General features: G+C 37.0%; 1 protein-coding gene across 1 annotated transcript in view; it reads right to left on the bottom strand.

The window, feature by feature from the left end:
- Positions 1–17,673, bottom strand: part of CERK (ceramide kinase) — a gene marked incomplete at its 5' end in the record, with an annotated part of 32,538 nt that overhangs the window by 5,254 nt on the left and 9,611 nt on the right. The window contains 4 exons of the mRNA XM_010580855.1: positions 3,817–3,887; positions 6,634–6,739; positions 7,732–7,884; positions 9,599–9,673. Coding sequence (XP_010579157.1) covers positions 3,817–3,887; positions 6,634–6,739; positions 7,732–7,884; positions 9,599–9,673 — 405 coding nt within the window. The remainder of the gene's footprint in view (positions 1–3,816; positions 3,888–6,633; positions 6,740–7,731; positions 7,885–9,598; positions 9,674–17,673) is intronic.

The raw sequence follows: 17,673 nt of genomic DNA, 5'->3' as shown, positions 1-17,673 counted from the left end.
TACTATTAGCAGAGTTGAACCTTCCTGTGCGTAAATCTTCAGAGATTTCTGGAAAACAATACAAAAGTGTTTTCAACAACATGAAACTGTTCTGTTAAGAGATTAGACCTAGACTGAGCTTAGATGTGTGACAGCATCAATATTATGAAGAGGCAGAGGAATTTTCTGGAACAAATAAACACTGACAGGCACTGCACAGAGTTGTCATCTAAACTGTATTTTCTGGAATATGGGTAAAAATAGATAAAAAATGCCTTTGCATTTTTAGATGACACATAATTGCCTTCCTCACTACAATAAGAAAAAGCCATAAAAGCAGCCATAATACTCCTTTTCTCCCCACAATATAAGTGGCCTCACATATTTCAAATGAACAACTCCACAGAACTAATGACTGCAGAATAGTCTATGGAGATACACGTGGTTCTAAAACTGGAGTTCAGGAGTGAGGTGCCATTGTCGATGATGGGGGTAAAATTAAGGAATGAACAACAAATGATAAGTTTGTTTATATAAGCTTGTTAAAGTTTGATTATCAAACCACAGCAAGGTAGAGGTTTTGAGGCATATTAACTGGTATGGACTTAGAAATCTAACATTACTCAGTTTCCCACACTTTGGTTAACATATAGTTATTTTCAAGGTACTTCTTTCATGGGACTATAGATGATATTTATGCTATATATTTCATGTTCTGAGATTCTGATATTCTTTACTGGTTTAGTTTTAGGAACTTCACATTTACTTTAGAGAATCATTATTACAATTTCTAGGTAATTTTGGACCTAAAGTCTATGATGCATTAATTTTGAACTGACCTCTTCCAAGCTTTATACATCAGAAAAGTAAGAAAAAGTAAGAAAAAAAATGTTTGGAAAGTATTCTGTAGTTGTTCTTTACTCTTTGAACTTTTCTTGCCTTCTTGAATTTTTATTCATTGGAACTTCTTACTACCGACTCTTTAGTAAGAGAACCAAGAAAAACAGAATTCCAGGAAAAATAAAGTAGGATTATAATGTGACAAAAGACTTAAAGGAAACGAAAAAATTTATTCTTTTTCCATCTAGACTATCCTCTCTGTTTCCTGATAAACAAATCAGTAACAACAAGAAAAAATGCAGCTCTTAAATGCAACATTTTCACATCATTTGCCAGAGTGCTTTTAGTATTGCTCGCTTTACTGCTATCTTTTTATGTTGTTTTCAAGAGGACATTACAGAAAGAAATAATTTAAATCAGATTCAAAATGTATATCTTGAGAGATGAGAAATACTTAAATGTCAAACTACAGAATGACTTTGTTCAGGCTGCAGGCAAATGACAAGGTGCTGCTCTGAGATGAAGGTAACTGAACAGAACATAAGAAACTACTGGAACTGGAAACATCTGTGTCCAGAACTATACAAGTGCTTATTTACAAGAAGACCAGGCATTTTCTGATGCACAAACAACAAAATGAAAACAACACCCTTCACTGATAAATCCTTTTGTTGTTTATCTGAGAAGCCTTAATAATTTAGTCTATTGTGTGTCTACATATATGTTAACTTTTGAAGTATGCTCACTGTAATAAGTAAGTTTCAAATTACTTAAGGTAGAATGCTTATGTATGTTACTGTAATAGATTGTTTTCACCTGGTGAAAAAATACCATTCAGTATAAATTTCAGCACATTACTCAAAAAAAGCTTCACTGTTCAAGTAAGAACAAAGTCAGGGTATTTATCACATTTTAAATGATCAACTGTTTTCACAACCATTCTACAGGGTGCATCACCGTAATAGCACAATTTATTCTCCCACAGTATCTTTCATACAATAGAGTAATCATAAGCAGGGAGAGCATAAACGACACTCATTTCCACTGTCTATTGTGTATATATACTGCAAGTTGCTGAAATCAGCGTAAAGTACTAACACTCAAAGTTTACTCAGCACATGCACATAGACTTCTGCACAATACAAATAAATATGTTCAGTGACAGCCAACGGAAGGATCCTTCTAAACTTACCTGAATTGTACACAAACCAAGTAGGCACAATGAAAGAGTCAGACAATACACCCTGCTGAATAAAAAGCCTATCTGAGGTGGTGATTTAAAATCACTTTTATTGCAAAACAAGAGTAGCTGATTGTTATTGTTTGCTTACCAGTACTGACTGAAGAGACTGAACTGCAAAGAAAGCCAGCTACCAGAAGTGAAATGGATTTAAGTAAACAATATCTTAAATAATCAGCTGCTTAATGTCTTGTGCAATGCCGGCTAAAGCAGTCTTGATTGCTCACTAACCTGTAGCTTTCTTCTGCCTTTGCTCCTTTGCTGGGTCAAAGCTAACAAAATGACAGGTTTAAAAAAAAAACCCCACAAACAAAACCAAAACCCAAACCAACCACAACACAAAAACCCAAACCTAACCCTCCCCCCAAACTCCCACCCAAACACAAAAAAAAACCCCAAACCAAAAGAAAAAAAACCCCAAACCAAAACCTACCACAAAAGAAAAAAAGTTGGCAATTTCTAACTACAGTTATTTCTCAAAAAGACAGATTTTTTTTTTCCTTAACAAAAAACCTATTAGATTTAGCTCCTAAGAAAACATTATGTCAAGCAATTTCTTTAGCTGAATCTGGGCATAAATTAAAACAACTCAAGAAATACTCCAATCAGGCCATCTGTTGACTACATCAAAGATCTGAAAGCAAGCACTATATATAAGCATGTGTTACAGGAATTCAAGTTGGCATAGAAATCTATATACAGTCTTTATGCTACCAATGAATCTCTATAGTATGATGATACTCTTTTTTGCTAACAAATGTCTAGAACCTGGCACAGATACTGTGCTAAATAACTGTAATTATAAGATAAGCTAGGTCATAAGGACCAATGTTTGTGTCAAGAAAATTATGGTTTTATGCACTGGGCTCTACAAGAAAAAAAAAAAAAGAGAGGAAAAGCAGAAGAAAGCACCCATGGGAAGACTGCCTGCTGTTTACGAGAGGTTTATCCAAGATGACAAACTGAGACTAGAGGCAAAACTCGGCCAGCTGAATCTGTATATTTTATTCCAGCAAGGCCACAAGGACATCGTAGTCAGACATAAAGAGATACAACTAGTAGGATTGCTGCACAGAATCCAGTACATTAAGAGCTGTTTTAACAAAAGGAAGGAAAAGTTATGCCCATAAAAAGATCCATGGAAGTACACAGGAACTGGAACGGGGGGGAAGGGAATAAGGATAGTGTAACCTGAGAAAGAGGAGAAGAATCTAATTTATCTTTTATACTGAGTATGGGTAGGGTATTGTACAGAAATATTTATGTCCACTAGATCAGTTATTAGTTGTCCAAGTTCACTGCCTCATATTTATTTAATAAACAGCTTTACATAGGGTGAGTTTTGTGCTAACAAACACAGATTTTTAATCCTGATCTATTCTGCAAGTTATCTTCATGAACTGCTTCCTTCTATACTACCTCGCAGTTTATCAGTTAAGTCCTTCTCACAAAAAGAACAGAGTCCTAGCTCACAGAATATAACTTTCTTAAAGAAAATAAGCTCAACACATTGAAATATACAAGTAATTATACTAATTTTATCAGAATTTTCTGAGGTTTGGGTAAAGGAGACACCTTATATATTTTTCACATATTTACATGTATTTTCCTTAAACTTAAAGAAACAATGGATTGTCTAGTAACTCACAATGTTTTAAAAAAACCAAAACACAACGCGCACACACTTGAACTGATCTATTCTGAAAAAATAATAATTTGTATAATACTACAACATCTTACTTTTTATGACAAATTACCTTCACGTTTTAATCCACGTTCCTTGTGCTGTTCTGCCAGCTGTTGCTCACTTTTCTTGCAAATGTAACATCTGAAAACAAAAATACCATTCAGTTCCTGAAAACACCACCATTATTCAGTTCAACTTTTTTTGTTTTAGCCAATCATTACAAGACCTTCCCCCACCACAATATGCAGCATGGCACTGACAATCCTGATATGGCATGAATCATGATAGACCTGCAGGCAGTATAGGTACTTAAATACAGTGCCGAACATTACTGGATGTCAGAAATAACAGCATCACAGAGTCGTAAGATCACATAGGTTGGAAGGGACCTGTGATGGGGTCCAAACTTCTGCTCAAACCAGGTCTTATAGGATCAGGATGTTCAGTGTCTTGTTCGATTAAGTTTAGAATATCTGCAAGGGTAGAGTCCACAAGACCTCTGGGCAACCTGTTCCAATATTTGACTGCCATAACAGTGAAAGACATTGACATACTGGAGACAGTCCTTCATCTCACAAGTGCTGAGTACAGGGAAAGAATCACTGGTCCTGACGTGTTGGCTTCTCTTTTGCTTAGAAAGCCCAATACACGATTGGCCTTCCTTGCTGCAAGGACACACTGCTGACTCAGGTACAGCTGTTGTCCACCAGGATCCCGAAGTTCTTTTTGGCACAGCTGCCTTCCAGTCAGTACTGTTGCATGGGACTATTCCACCCCAGATGCATGATGTTTGTCTCTCCTGAACTTCAGGAGGTTCCTATCAGCCATTTCTTCAGCCCACCAAGGTCCCTCTGAATAGCAGCCTTGGCTTTCAACTTGTAAATCACTCCTCCCATTCTGGTATCATCCATAAAACTGCTGAGAGCATACTCTCTGCCACAGTCCCAGTCACTAAAAGATGTTGTGCAGAATTAGCCACAGTATTGATCCTCGAGGGACACCATTAGTAATTGGCTGCCAGTTGGATTTGGTACTCACAACCTTTCTAGGTAGTCTAGCCAGTTTTCCACCCATCCACTTATCTAGTCCACACCTCATCAATTTGCTTTTAACAATACTACAGTACCAAAGGCCTTGCTAAAGTCAAGGTATGGAACACCCACTGCTTCCCCTTCATCCATGGGCTTGGGGACCTGTAAGGCCTGCGGATCAGTGAAAACTGGGGCCAAGGAGTAATTTTCCAGCCTTTTCAGTATCTTTTACCACTAGGTTCCCCATTCCACTAAGCAGCAGGCCCACAGTTACTTTAGTCTTTTGTTATGATTGGTATACTTATATAATCCCTTCATAATACGTAACACCCTTCACATCCCTCACTGATTTCAACTCCACCTGAGCTTTGGCTTTCTCAGTTCCATCCCTGCACGTTTAGGCAATGTCTCTGTTCTTCCAAAGTAACCCATTCCACTTCCACCTTCTCTGCTTCTCAGATCCTTGCTCACCTGTGTTGGCTTTCTATCGTGCTTACTCAAGTTTCTGCATATCAGAATGGACTGTTCTTGTGCTTTGAGGAGGTATCAACCAACTCTCCTGGGCCTCTTTGTCCTCCAGGGCAGTCTCCCATGGAATCTTGCCAAGATTCCTGAATAAACCAAAATCTGCTCTCCTAAAGTTCAGGGCTGCAATTCTACCTTTTGTCTTGCTTACTTCTCTCAGGATTTTAAACTCTATAATCTCACCGCCACCACTGCCAGACTGCCCTCAACCATCATATCCCACAATTTCCTTTTCTGTAAAAGGACCAGCAAAGCATTTCCTCTAGTCAGCTTGTCAATCACCTGCACGATCACTGTCATCGCCACACTCCAGGATTCTCCCGAATTGCTTGTGTCCAGCCCTATTGCCCTTCCAGCAATTATAAGGATGTATAATATCTCCCATGAGGCATCAGGCACTCTACGTCAGGATGTATAAAATCCCCTGTGAGGCATCAGACACTCTTTACTCCCTGACTGAGACCTGGATGACAGCTTTCTCCCTCTGGAGCTTCCCCTGCATCAAGGCATGGGATGGATCAGGATAGTTACTCCAGCTAGTACTGGAGACCATGTTCTATAGCATGTCACAGCACTATTATTACAGCATGGTCTCAACAAGTTCCACATAGTTTCAGGCCAACGTTTGTAGCTACTCTGTATCCTGGTGTGCTGTTTGCTGCTGTGACAGCTACTATATCTCTGATAGCTACATTCATATATGAAGAAGAATAATAAATACTAGTGCATAACTTCAAGCAGGTGAAAGCAAAGAGAAAGGAAGGAACACTGGGAGATCAAGGTAGGCCCCCTGACTGGAGAAACAAGTGAAGAATATCACAGAGAATTTATACAGCATAGTAGTAGTCTATAAAAAAATAGCTAAATAGGCTGATTCTTGAGAGGACCTATCCTCAGGACAAGCCATGCCAGCTGTTGTCATGACACTAAGACAATTGCTAAAATTGCTAGATCCAATTACAGTGTGAACATTTGAGAATTTTTGAATAATTATTTCCATTTGTAAAAGCTACGAGGCATCCAGACTTTTCATCTATTAGCAGTAACACAGCATAGTACCCTCAGCATCTTGTAACTGGGTACTGTGCTGTTATACTTTGCTTAATTTAAAATTGGGGGAGGGGGTGACCAGCTAACAAAATTTTATTACATTTTTGTTTACTGACCTGATAAAATAAGGTGTTCTCTTTAATGAGTCAATAAACTTTTTTAAAAGCTTGTCTCTTTCAGAGTAAGTATTCTGGTGTTAAAAACATTTCTGTGACTTCTGCTTACGCACACGCCTTTTCAAACAGTTCATGTCAAATATCCAGAGATAAACATTAGCCTACCCTGTTCTGCAGCTATCTTTATCTCGTGGAGATCCCAGTGTGTGTCTTGCTGGTTGAAAAGAAATTGTTCCTTCATAGTAATGATGGGAAAGAAAAGTCTTGAAGCCTACATAAAAAAGGTATTAAGCAGCATTAAGTCATTATAAATCCACCTCTGCATACATCCCTTGAATATTCTTCTTTCCTTCTCTAAGGACTGCAAAACAATAGTTGGTCTCCTCAAGCTCACAGCTCTTTGTGTTACGATGTTTTAGACTGTAAAGGACAAGGAAATAACTCCCCCAACTTTTTAACATTTACCAATAGTGCCATTACGTTACTTGACACCTTTAAGAACCAACTAAAAATTTTAGCTGTACATCACTGCTGAATCTTAAAATTAGCCTACACTACTTAAATTCTGCTTTTGTATCTTCTTTCCCTAACACAAAACAAATCAAAGGCGGCAAAAAATACTTTCCAGTAGCATAGGATTTGTCCAAATATTAGCTAACTAGGCTAAACCACTCAGCTCTCTCCATAATCAGTGCTGGAAGAAGGGCAAAATTAACAATTCATTCTATCAGCTAAATGTCCAAGACAGAGGAGTGCCTACCTCTAACTGATTGAAATGATTGTAAAAATTATTAGCACAGAAAAGATACTACTTTTTAGGCAGCTATCACTAGGTGACCTTTAGCAACACGTTTCTATTAACAACACAGAACAGCACTAGCAATTTTTTATTAATAAAAAAAGTTTATTGAAAAATTTGAATTAGGGTTGCTTCCAACACCATTTATAACAATTCAATATAAGCTTTTCAGTTCTATATAAAGCTCAAAATACTTAAAATACTAACTATAAGTTAATAAATTAACTGTGCTATATAGTCAAATTCAAAACAACTTTAATGAGCACACTGTTAATGTTATCCCCCAAGTTATGGAGCTTTACATAATGTGATCCAATGTACCTGGTACCACAAGGAATTTAGAATCAGGTTCAGTCTGCCTCTTATGTTTAAAAGCTTCAGAGAAGCTTGGTTTTGAGAGATCACATCAACTGCTCCAGTATGTTTACATGCTGACAAAAGAATGTAATAATTACAAAAGTTACCTGAGTAGTCATATCTCATCGGACCCATCCATCGCTTCTTTTCGCTATCTTTTAATATATCTCCATAAAAACCGTAACCCAGCAATGATACAGAGTACTTCAAAAATGTGTTGTTATGATGTACAGAAGAGACATCCAGAGGCTGACAGTCACCTAGGAAGATTAGAAGTGCAAGATTCTATTAAAGCTTATTTTGTTTGCAGCTGCAAACATGATAGTAACTTTAACATTACTGATTTTTTAAAAGTAAAAAATGTTATATTTATGTCATAACATATATGTCATATATCCATATATATTACTTATACATGCAGAAAGGCAAAACCAATTTTTTAATACTAATGTCATTTAATATTTAAAAACATTAAGCACTAAGTGAAAAGGTCTGTATGCTAAAAATAAATAATGAAGAATTTACACTCAGTTACCATGTAGCAGTAGGAGGGGATGTTATGGAAGAGATCAATGCAGTACCTGTACATCTACCAGATACAACTTAATCCTATATGTTATACTATCAGAGGATAATTCAAGCTGTAATGGGCCTTAGGAGGTTTCTCATCAAGTCTCCCATTCAAAGTAGGCTCAGCTATGAGGTCAGATCAGGTTACTCAGGGCTTATCCAGTCAAGTCCTGAAAATCCCTAAGAAGAGAAAGTACACCACTTCTCTGATGTCCTCATAGTGTAAGCTTTGGAGTGGTGGTGGGGTTTTGGGGGTAGGGGGTGTTTTTCTTTGGTTGTTTGCTTTTTTGTTTGGTTTGGGTTTTTTCTTTTTTCTTCTGTTTTACTTTATGCCCATTGTCTCTCATCCTTCCACCACAGACTACTGCGAAGAACCCTTTACATAAGAAGTGGGCACACTCTTAAAAATCTAAATATGTGTGTATATATGCACATTTAACCATCCAGCTAAAACACTACAATATACTAAATCTGTATCTCTCTCTAATCCTAGTCTAATGGCCTAAACTCTACATATGCTGAAGATACTTAACCATAGGTCAGTAACAGAAACACATGCGTAAACCTTTGCAACAACAGCTTCTAAAACTGCAACTGTCAAGCACTCAATAACAAGTGATAATGAAATAATCACTTGGAAATTCTAACCTTTATGCTTATGCAACATCATTATAACTGAAGGCTATCTTGCACAATTTTTCAAACTCAGTATTAAGAACTGGCTGACTATGATTCTTTGGTATGTGGCAAGATAGGATGGACATCACAAATCACAGTGCAATGAATATGCCAAGCTGTCTCCTTCAGCCGCCGTGCAGTTCAGGGACTCCATTACTAGAGGACTTTGAGAAGTGGCAATGTCAGCATCCCTACTAATGACAACATATCAAAAAGCATTTATTGAAAGCAGTTGTTTTCCCTAGTTCCTCCTCAAATACATGACTTGCAGATGGTAAAAATGGGGAATTATCAGCTAATTCCAGTCAAGCAGAAGCCATACTTCTAACTTGGCATGGAAGCATTGAACTGCACAGGACAGTTGGGCAACTAGTACAAAATACTACTTGTCATAGATTTCTCAGAGAGACACCAACAACTTACGCTGCTTATTGTATTTTCCTGCTATTTTCAAGAGCATGCCAGAATGCATGAAAATTTAAGCACCAGATATAAAGTTTCAAAGCATTATGGTCCTTTGAAAGCAATGAATTACAGTAGAGAAAGCAATTAATTTTTATCCTCTTGTATTTCAGAGACTTAAATCCCAGACAAAAACTTCGTATTTCAACTCAGCCATTATGTTCAGATTATATTTCACAAACATATAGAAAGAACTAAATGGAATTACTATTTTTGGCTATTTCAATAATTTTCATAACAAAACAGTGAACTGTGACCACCCACCTACAATAATATGGAGAGCTGATGTTACTGGATCAATAATGCCAACAGTTGAATAGCATATGCAATCTGTTGATCCTGAAAAATAAAAACCTAGATATTAATTCATATTTTTTCAAAACAAGTATTATTGGCATGGTCCTCCAAATAAAAGCATTATGTTCCTTTGGCCTGCCCCTTTCTATTTTATGGAACAAAGTATCTATAAGGATACAAATATTATGATTTAAATTGTAAATCCCCCCCAGTAGAATTTATTTCTCTCCGTACAAAGTACAAAGATTTTCACTATATAAGCAATAAATATATAGCAGTTTGTGAAGGGAAATAAGTTAATTCATATGAAAAATTTCAGGATTACATTACAGCTTTTATATCAATTAAGGATGGAGGGGAAGGAAGGCATATGCTGATTCTCCTTTGCTTAAGATTTCTTACTCATCGAGATCTCATGAAAAGAAGTTGACCGGTCTCCTGGTTTTTTGGGGAGTGATCTAAATTCCAGACTGTCAACATCCCATCCTCCTCCAGCTGCATCTTAAACCAGAAACTACTACTTAGTTCTATTATTTGAAAATTAGTAAGCACTTGCTTTCAAGAATTACTTTACAGATAGGGGAGCAAAGTGAACAGAGATGTGCCTTTACAGTCTTGAGCAAAATACCTACAAGAAGAAAGGGGGGAAACTTTAGGTTTCACCGATATTCTGTCTTTGTTACTAACTACCTCCAGGCCACTCCTCACTCAGTACATCCACTCTATTTTAGGTGCTTTTTAGAGACAGGCAATCCTCCCTGACCCCTGTAAAAAACAATCTAAGAGCCTAATGTAGGATTCTGAATCCTGCTCTGCAGCAGGGACTTGAAAGTCAGGGCCAGACATACCAAAGCATTTTTGTTGCAGCATTTAACTCCAAATTTATCTTGTAGTTTCTCCCATCCGTTCCCTGAAATCGAATTCCTTTAAAGTCAAGGCTGGATATCTGAAAACAAAAACTTACTTTGTCCACATATATGTTCTCAGATTTGCTACTGATACACTAGATGTAGAGCAGCTCAGATACTGAGTACTTAACTTCTCAGGCCTAATCAAATTGAAATGGAAAACTAAAAATAGAGGAATGAGCAATCACTATTTAAAATCTGCTTTTGGTTCTTTCTCACTTTGAAAACTGTCAGGGGACATACAGTTATCAATAAGAGCAAAGATAATCCTTTCCCTCCCAACTTAATTCTCAGGAAATGGTCACCACTTTCCCTACCAGCGAAGGGCATAAGTGAAGCTTCTATCAAGTAAACACTATGCAGAAGCCTGCCACAGGGAACAAGAAGCAGCTCCAGGAGCCAATTTAAGAGAATACAACAGAACTGCAGAACAAAAGAAACAGTGTGACTAAAGAGATCTCTCTCTACAAGGCTGAGGTTCAAGATGGTGCAAGCGTACCATTACAAGTATGTGCTGTTGCACAGGAAATAGGACTCCAATTTCTCTCAGTATCATAACAGACAAGGTACACAGATGAAGTTATCATGCTGCATTTGGAGTTTTATAGCAGAAAACATTAAGGAGAGTTCAGATACTGAAGCTATGCTTTACTGCCAATTTTTCAGTTTCATTTTGCCTCCTACACTCATGAATTTTAGTTAGGCAGAAAAGAAAAGTCTCACTACTTTTAAAAAGAAAAATAAACAGACACAAAAACAGCCACTAAAAGATCTGACCTAAACTTCTACTGCTGAGTGTACAAGCCTAACATTTCATCCAACCTTTCTCATTTCTTCAAGATCCATTTGCATTCTGCTATTAGAATTACCTTAGTCACATTTGTCTTGATGTAAACAGAGCTTTCAAGCAGTCTTACGCTATAGGTGGGAAGAGAAGAGGGGAATTCATGCAAGCTACATTTTAACACCAGAGGCTTATCTCGCTATACTCTTCTGTAGTCAATTAAAAGCTGATTTATCTGTTGGGCAATTTTATAGAACTTATTTTCATTTCTATTCATTATCTAGCAAGAGAGGGCTAAAATTAGATCTCAAGTCTGACATTAATTCTGAGATTCTAAAATGGGAGACTGGCAAACACTGTTGATATCTTCCCCAACTGCCAAATCATCCCTCTTTCTCAGACATGCCAGGAGTACCAACTACAAACAGTAAAATATTGTTGGTTTTTTCCTCTCAGAGCCGGTAGTATGGAGCCACAAACCCAGTATCATTCCTTACATACGTTCCAATAGAATATAACTGGTCATAACACCACACCAAGCATGAACCTAACAGTACTAGTTTAAAGGTCACAAAAATATTCATGATGACTAAGGATTTGAATCTCTTTGAATACTTCATAATCAAACAGGAATTCTAGACCATTAGGTGCGTCTTGAATAGATTTGGACTCTACTACTGCTGAAGCAGCACTATGAGTAGATGCACATGCAAACCCCACCAAAATCTGGCTTATGTTATCAGTATAAATCTGATATGGAAAGCAGGAGTAGAATATAAATATAGTTTGACTAATACTCCTTGATTAATAGTTTAGGATTGCCAGAGCACTCCATTTGGGCAAGAAGCTTTCATAGAGCATGATCCTTGACTAGTGTTAGGTGGTGGATGTTGTTTGTTCTGGTTATACCAACAGAAAAATCATACGCATAGTCTGCCAGATTTTCTTTGGGGATTTTTAAGGGCAACAGTCTAAGTGAGTGAAGGAAAATAAAAGGGTTTTTTATGGGTTGCATAGAACTACATGCACATGTGAAGAAAGTAGTTGGACTGCTTGTTAACTGAGCCCTAATTCATTAAAAAAGAAAGATCTTCAGTGTGGAAACTAATTTTTGTATTAGTGTGCTAGAAGAAAAGAAAATTGGCATGCAAGAGAATGATTAAGTTTCAGGTTAAGACACTTAGAAGTAGCTATATGTGTACATGTAACACTGCAGACTATGCCAAAGCTTCCACTCTGGTCAAGGAGATCTCATCAGGAACGCTGATGGCAGCTTGAGCTTGATTCAAGGTATTCACGCACAGGCCCCATTTGAAGGGCCTTGTGCAGGTGTCTTGTTTCCTAAGACAGGCAGATGCAACACAAGATCTACAGGCTCTACTGACCATATTGACCAGATCCCCCCTGGCTATACGATGAGTTTAGACGCCCATCTCACCTACAGACGCCTAAATGTAAGTATGAAAACTTGAGTATCAATTTCAAATTGAAACTCACCCTAAGGAGAATAACTCCGTTACCTAAAATGACACCAACCACCACTATTGAAGTACTGGAGATTACTCTGCTTGGCTTCAAACTGCTACTCTAGTACAGTAGTTGTCTTGCATAGGGCTAGTACATTTCAACGATGGTGACGCCATACCACCATATGAAGATAGCTGAATCCCGAACTAAATGTCTGAAGTCTCCCAACTAAAGAAAGCTCTCATCCCAGATATTCTGACATTAAGAGCCTACTGAAAATACAAAGCATGCAGAAGAGGGCACATCAACTAGTCTTTGTTTAAGTATAATTACTTTGAGTCTTTAGCATACTTTATGTAAACTAGAGCCCTGTTTCATTATCCATTTTCCCCAAAGTCTGTTTGTTATTAGGAGGTATCATACAGCCACACAGTTCTTATATAGGCAAGTTCTTCTACATTCTTTCCCTCCCCAAGTTTAAACACTGTAATTTTTTAAATAAATAAATTTAATGATCTAAAAATTATCAAGGAAATCCTTCTTTTTAATCAATCACAGGGAGAAATGACCAAGATACATATTTAAAATATTAAAGAGTATGTAGTTCCCATAAAACGTTTTTGTTAAAGCAAGATTAAAGAAACCAAAGTGATGGACTGCACTACATAGAATACAGTACAGCTAAATCACCAGATTTCCCCTTGGCATGCAGATATTGCCAGGTATTTGTGAGCAGTGAAGTCATGCAGACAGGTGCTCAGACACTACCTCATAAGCTTTAAGCTGGTCACAGAACCATCAAAGCGGTAAGCAAAACCAGATGATTTACTGGTTGTACAGAATGGTTCACGCTATTGATTCTGTGGCCCCCCAAAAACCACCAAAAAACCTAAGTGCCAGAATTAATAATCTGAAAAATTATTAGATTACTTACAACTAAGTTTTCTTAAACCAAAACACAAGCATGCTGTGGGCTATAAATACTCATTTTTGTGCTTTTATTGATGGAAAACTAAAGAAATTCCAAAGAACTGGAAGTACTAAACTAAGCAGATGACAGAAGCAATAGTCAGCAAGATGTGGATCCTATAGACAAGAGTGAATTTAATAAAAACACAGAAATACTTTTAGTGCTTATGAGCATTGCTCCATGTGAGATACCCTTGACAGGGGCAGGTGCTTCCACAGCACACGCAGAATCCTCAGAGACAAATTAGTATGGCAACAGGATTCTGTACTGCAAACAGGCAGAACAACAACTTCAGTGGGGGTCCCATATGTTTGCAGTATTTTTGTGAAGTCACAATCCATGCAGTCACCTCACAGATGAAATATCAGGTGAGTCATGCTAAAGACAGAGTAACTGCATACGCTTGGTCAAGCAGCATTTAGTATTTTTCATATCTAGATAGTGACTTTTCTGGGAAGTGATTTTCAAATGATAAAGATCTGACACATTCAAAAGTAAGCGGAGAAGCTACTGTTACAGGGAGCAATGAATGGCCTGGGCATACAGTCATGTTCCTACTCAGAAGTTTTATACACCTTCCTTCCTGCATCCAGAAACCAAGAAATCAAGTTTAACATCTGCAGAATGACAGGCTGGCTTAAAAAAGAACAGTTCGGAAGGACTTTGGTCTCTTTTTTTTTGGTAGATAATCACTTCAGCAGAAGTTCAGTACCACAGTACAACAAAAATGGATTAATACAATAATGGCAAATTTAAGAGATTAAATTAACAGCACAGTGAAAAGTAATCTTGACTTAGTTGTCCTCATAGCAGCCCCACTGTATTAAAAGCAGTATTTAGCTCTAAGACTGTCATTTCCAGAAGTATAATGGATTCAAAATGCTGAAGAAGGAACACAAAACACTGCACTTCAGATTTCAAACTGGACATACTGAACCTTGAAATGAGATGCTAATTAAACCACAAAGATCATTAAATATTAGAAACATTGTAAAAGAGAAGGCTGTGGACACATCAGTTGGATTAATTTAAAAAAAAAAGAATTAGATAGCTTTTTATGCTATGCTTTAACGCATTTTTGAAGATAAATTTTATAGGCCAGATGACAGTAGTATAAAAGTCCAGTCACACTTCATGATTTTTCTTGCATCTGGTTTTTCAGTTCGTGAATGAATCCTCCACCATTTTCCTATACTGCCTTCACATAAGAAGCCTGCACTGTCTTTAGCATTCTTAACTTCTACAGCTACACATGAACATGCTGATTATAATCATACTGCATGCTTCAATCCTAGACATTATAGTGTTCAAAAGTGAGAGGGATCTGGATACACTAGAATCCAGAAATCACTATAGCAATTAACACTTTGTATCTACACTTCACTCAATCTTCCCTGGTGCTTGGAAGATTTTTCCCCTATCCCCAGTGTAAGCTGGCAGACTTGGGTTTTGGAAGAATTAATGCATTAATATTATGCCACAGCACAGAGTGAGTAAAAGTCCTCCAACAGCAGTTGACAGGTTTGTCCTCCTATTCTATGCCAGGCTTAGCAAGAAGAATGAATTACTTTAGCTTACTCCAGAGAGTATAATTTTAATAGTAAAACATGTGGATGAAACCTCAGTGCCACATGTTGTAAGAGAAATGATTCTTGGTTTTTAAGTTCTACAGAGGCATACTACCACTCTGAATGCAGTGAGAAACCATGGCTTGAATGTGCTTTTAAGGCTAGATGGCACTAGGAGGAAGCGATAACTAAACTGAAGTTTTTGTAGGCACACTGACTTGTAGTTACCACATCGCAGTGCAAAAATTTGTCAGGTTGCTACAACCTCTAAGTACCTTAACAGCAAATCTGTTTACAACAGCAGTCAATTTACACTGGCAGATTTGAAGAATGGCTGCAGCTAAGAGAAATTCAGAAATTAAAACTGCCATTCAAGTAGAAGACTTTATTCATGTCAATAAAAACACAAGTTATTTCATAAAAGTGTACCATAAAGCATAAGAATAAATGGTATTTTTTAACCAGAAGACACACTAAGGAAAGAGACTGTCTGGAAACAGACACACCTGTTAAAAAAAAAAAAAAGAGGGGGGGGCAAGCAGGGGCTTTCTCCAGAAAGTTAGAATCGTGATTTACAAGTAATATCCAACATTAAAAAGAGTCTGCACAATGGGATTCTGCCTATGAAATAACGCTAATTACTCAAAAATGGTCATACAGATGAGAGTGTTTTAGCATTTAGTATCTCTTTCATTTGTAATTTCAAACCTTGTATAATTAAATCAACAGTTTCTGAGCAAAGATTAAGTGTGCTGAATTGAGCGTTAAATACAGACAGACACTCTTCAATCATAACCACAAACCACAATCTGCCATGTTTCTGTTAACACAGATTGACATTAGGAACTAAATGATCTAAAAGGCAAAAACACTGATTCAGCATCACCCTACCCCAAGCTCCTGTCCTCACTGAGCAAACTGTCTCCATGTATCAGAAGACACACAGAGCTTTAGAACTTAATCTCTAAACTACGGGTAGTGTTTGTTTTCAATATCCATTAATGAGTCCTTAGGATTAAGAAAAAGGTTGGTTATAAAGAACTTAAAGGAGCACCATGGGTGAAGTTTTTCTAGATGCATGATTTATATTTCATTATTCCTCTTGACTTGCTTTATTTTAGGGCTGTCAGTTTAGTTTAAAAAAAGTCTTTTTAAGGATCTCACTTACTTTGGAACAGACTTCTTGCACTAGTCTGTGAACTAGGGAAACTGTTGGGGTCAATACATGGTCAGAGCTCCATTACAAAGATGAACAGAGAACTGCTTCACCAAGGGCTGGAAAAAAATAAACAAACCACTCTTGCTGCCTTCCTGATCACCCTGCAATGCATGGGTTTGGCTATTTCATAGACAATTTAAGGTCCCTCTGATGGCTAAATGTATTAAGAAAGGGTTAAGATTTGTTCAGTGATTTGATTCCCTTTTTCAGTAAACAAGCACCTTCCCATATTTTCAGCAATGGATCACTTTAAATATTGTACAATATACAAATGGATCAAGATATGTATTATCCTCTGTACTTCCAGAAACTTGATTAATAGAAACTGCAAGGTCAGCTTCCTTATACACCATCATAAATAATTTTTGAGGGATCTAAATAATGACTTGGAGAAAATATTTGAATCATAGCACTGATTACAACGCTGTACCCCATGTTAGTTCAAGGACTAGAGCATGCAGTACATATTCAAATAGCAAACAGCTACAATGGAAAAAACACAACAAACAAAACATTAAAGTAAGAGAAGAAAGTGACTTGATACACATTAGCAATACTGAAATATCAGTGAAGATCATACTTTTTGGTTGCAATTGGAACAAATGCATTAAAAAATTGTTGAAAAAGCAAGGTTCATCTTCCAATTTTAACATGCTTATAGTTAATTACTTTTAATTAAGGACAAAGAAATAGCTCTTAATATTGAGATTCTGTTTTTTTCAATTGTATCTTCTTACAGTCACTAACATCACCAGGCAAAATCTTCTGGCTGAAACCAACTATGTAAGCAAAAACCTTTAGTCCACAAAATTTGCCCAAATAAGGGAAATGAAGGGTAGAGCACTTCAAATCCTATTCTTGTTAAGTTTACTATACAAACTGACTTTAATACAAAGCTTTAACAAATAAAATCAGAATATACTTATAAATAGTAATTCTGTTATACAGAACCCTTAATGTGCTAGGTAACAAGGAGAATGAAAAACCATAAGGGGATATTCACATTGCAACTTTCAGATATCTAACCCTTATTGTACTGCAAGCAGAAAGGGTTAAGCTTCATCCAACCAACAATTCAGACCATTTGGGGTTGGATACGTTCTTCACAAAGATATAACGAGTATAA

This window comes from Haliaeetus leucocephalus, unplaced genomic scaffold, assembly GCF_000737465.1.
Source record: "Haliaeetus leucocephalus isolate CR32 unplaced genomic scaffold, Haliaeetus_leucocephalus-4.0 Scaffold751, whole genome shotgun sequence".
NCBI classification, from domain to species: Eukaryota; Metazoa; Chordata; class Aves; order Accipitriformes; family Accipitridae; genus Haliaeetus; species Haliaeetus leucocephalus.
This window is presented reverse-complemented; position numbering and strand designations above follow the sequence as displayed.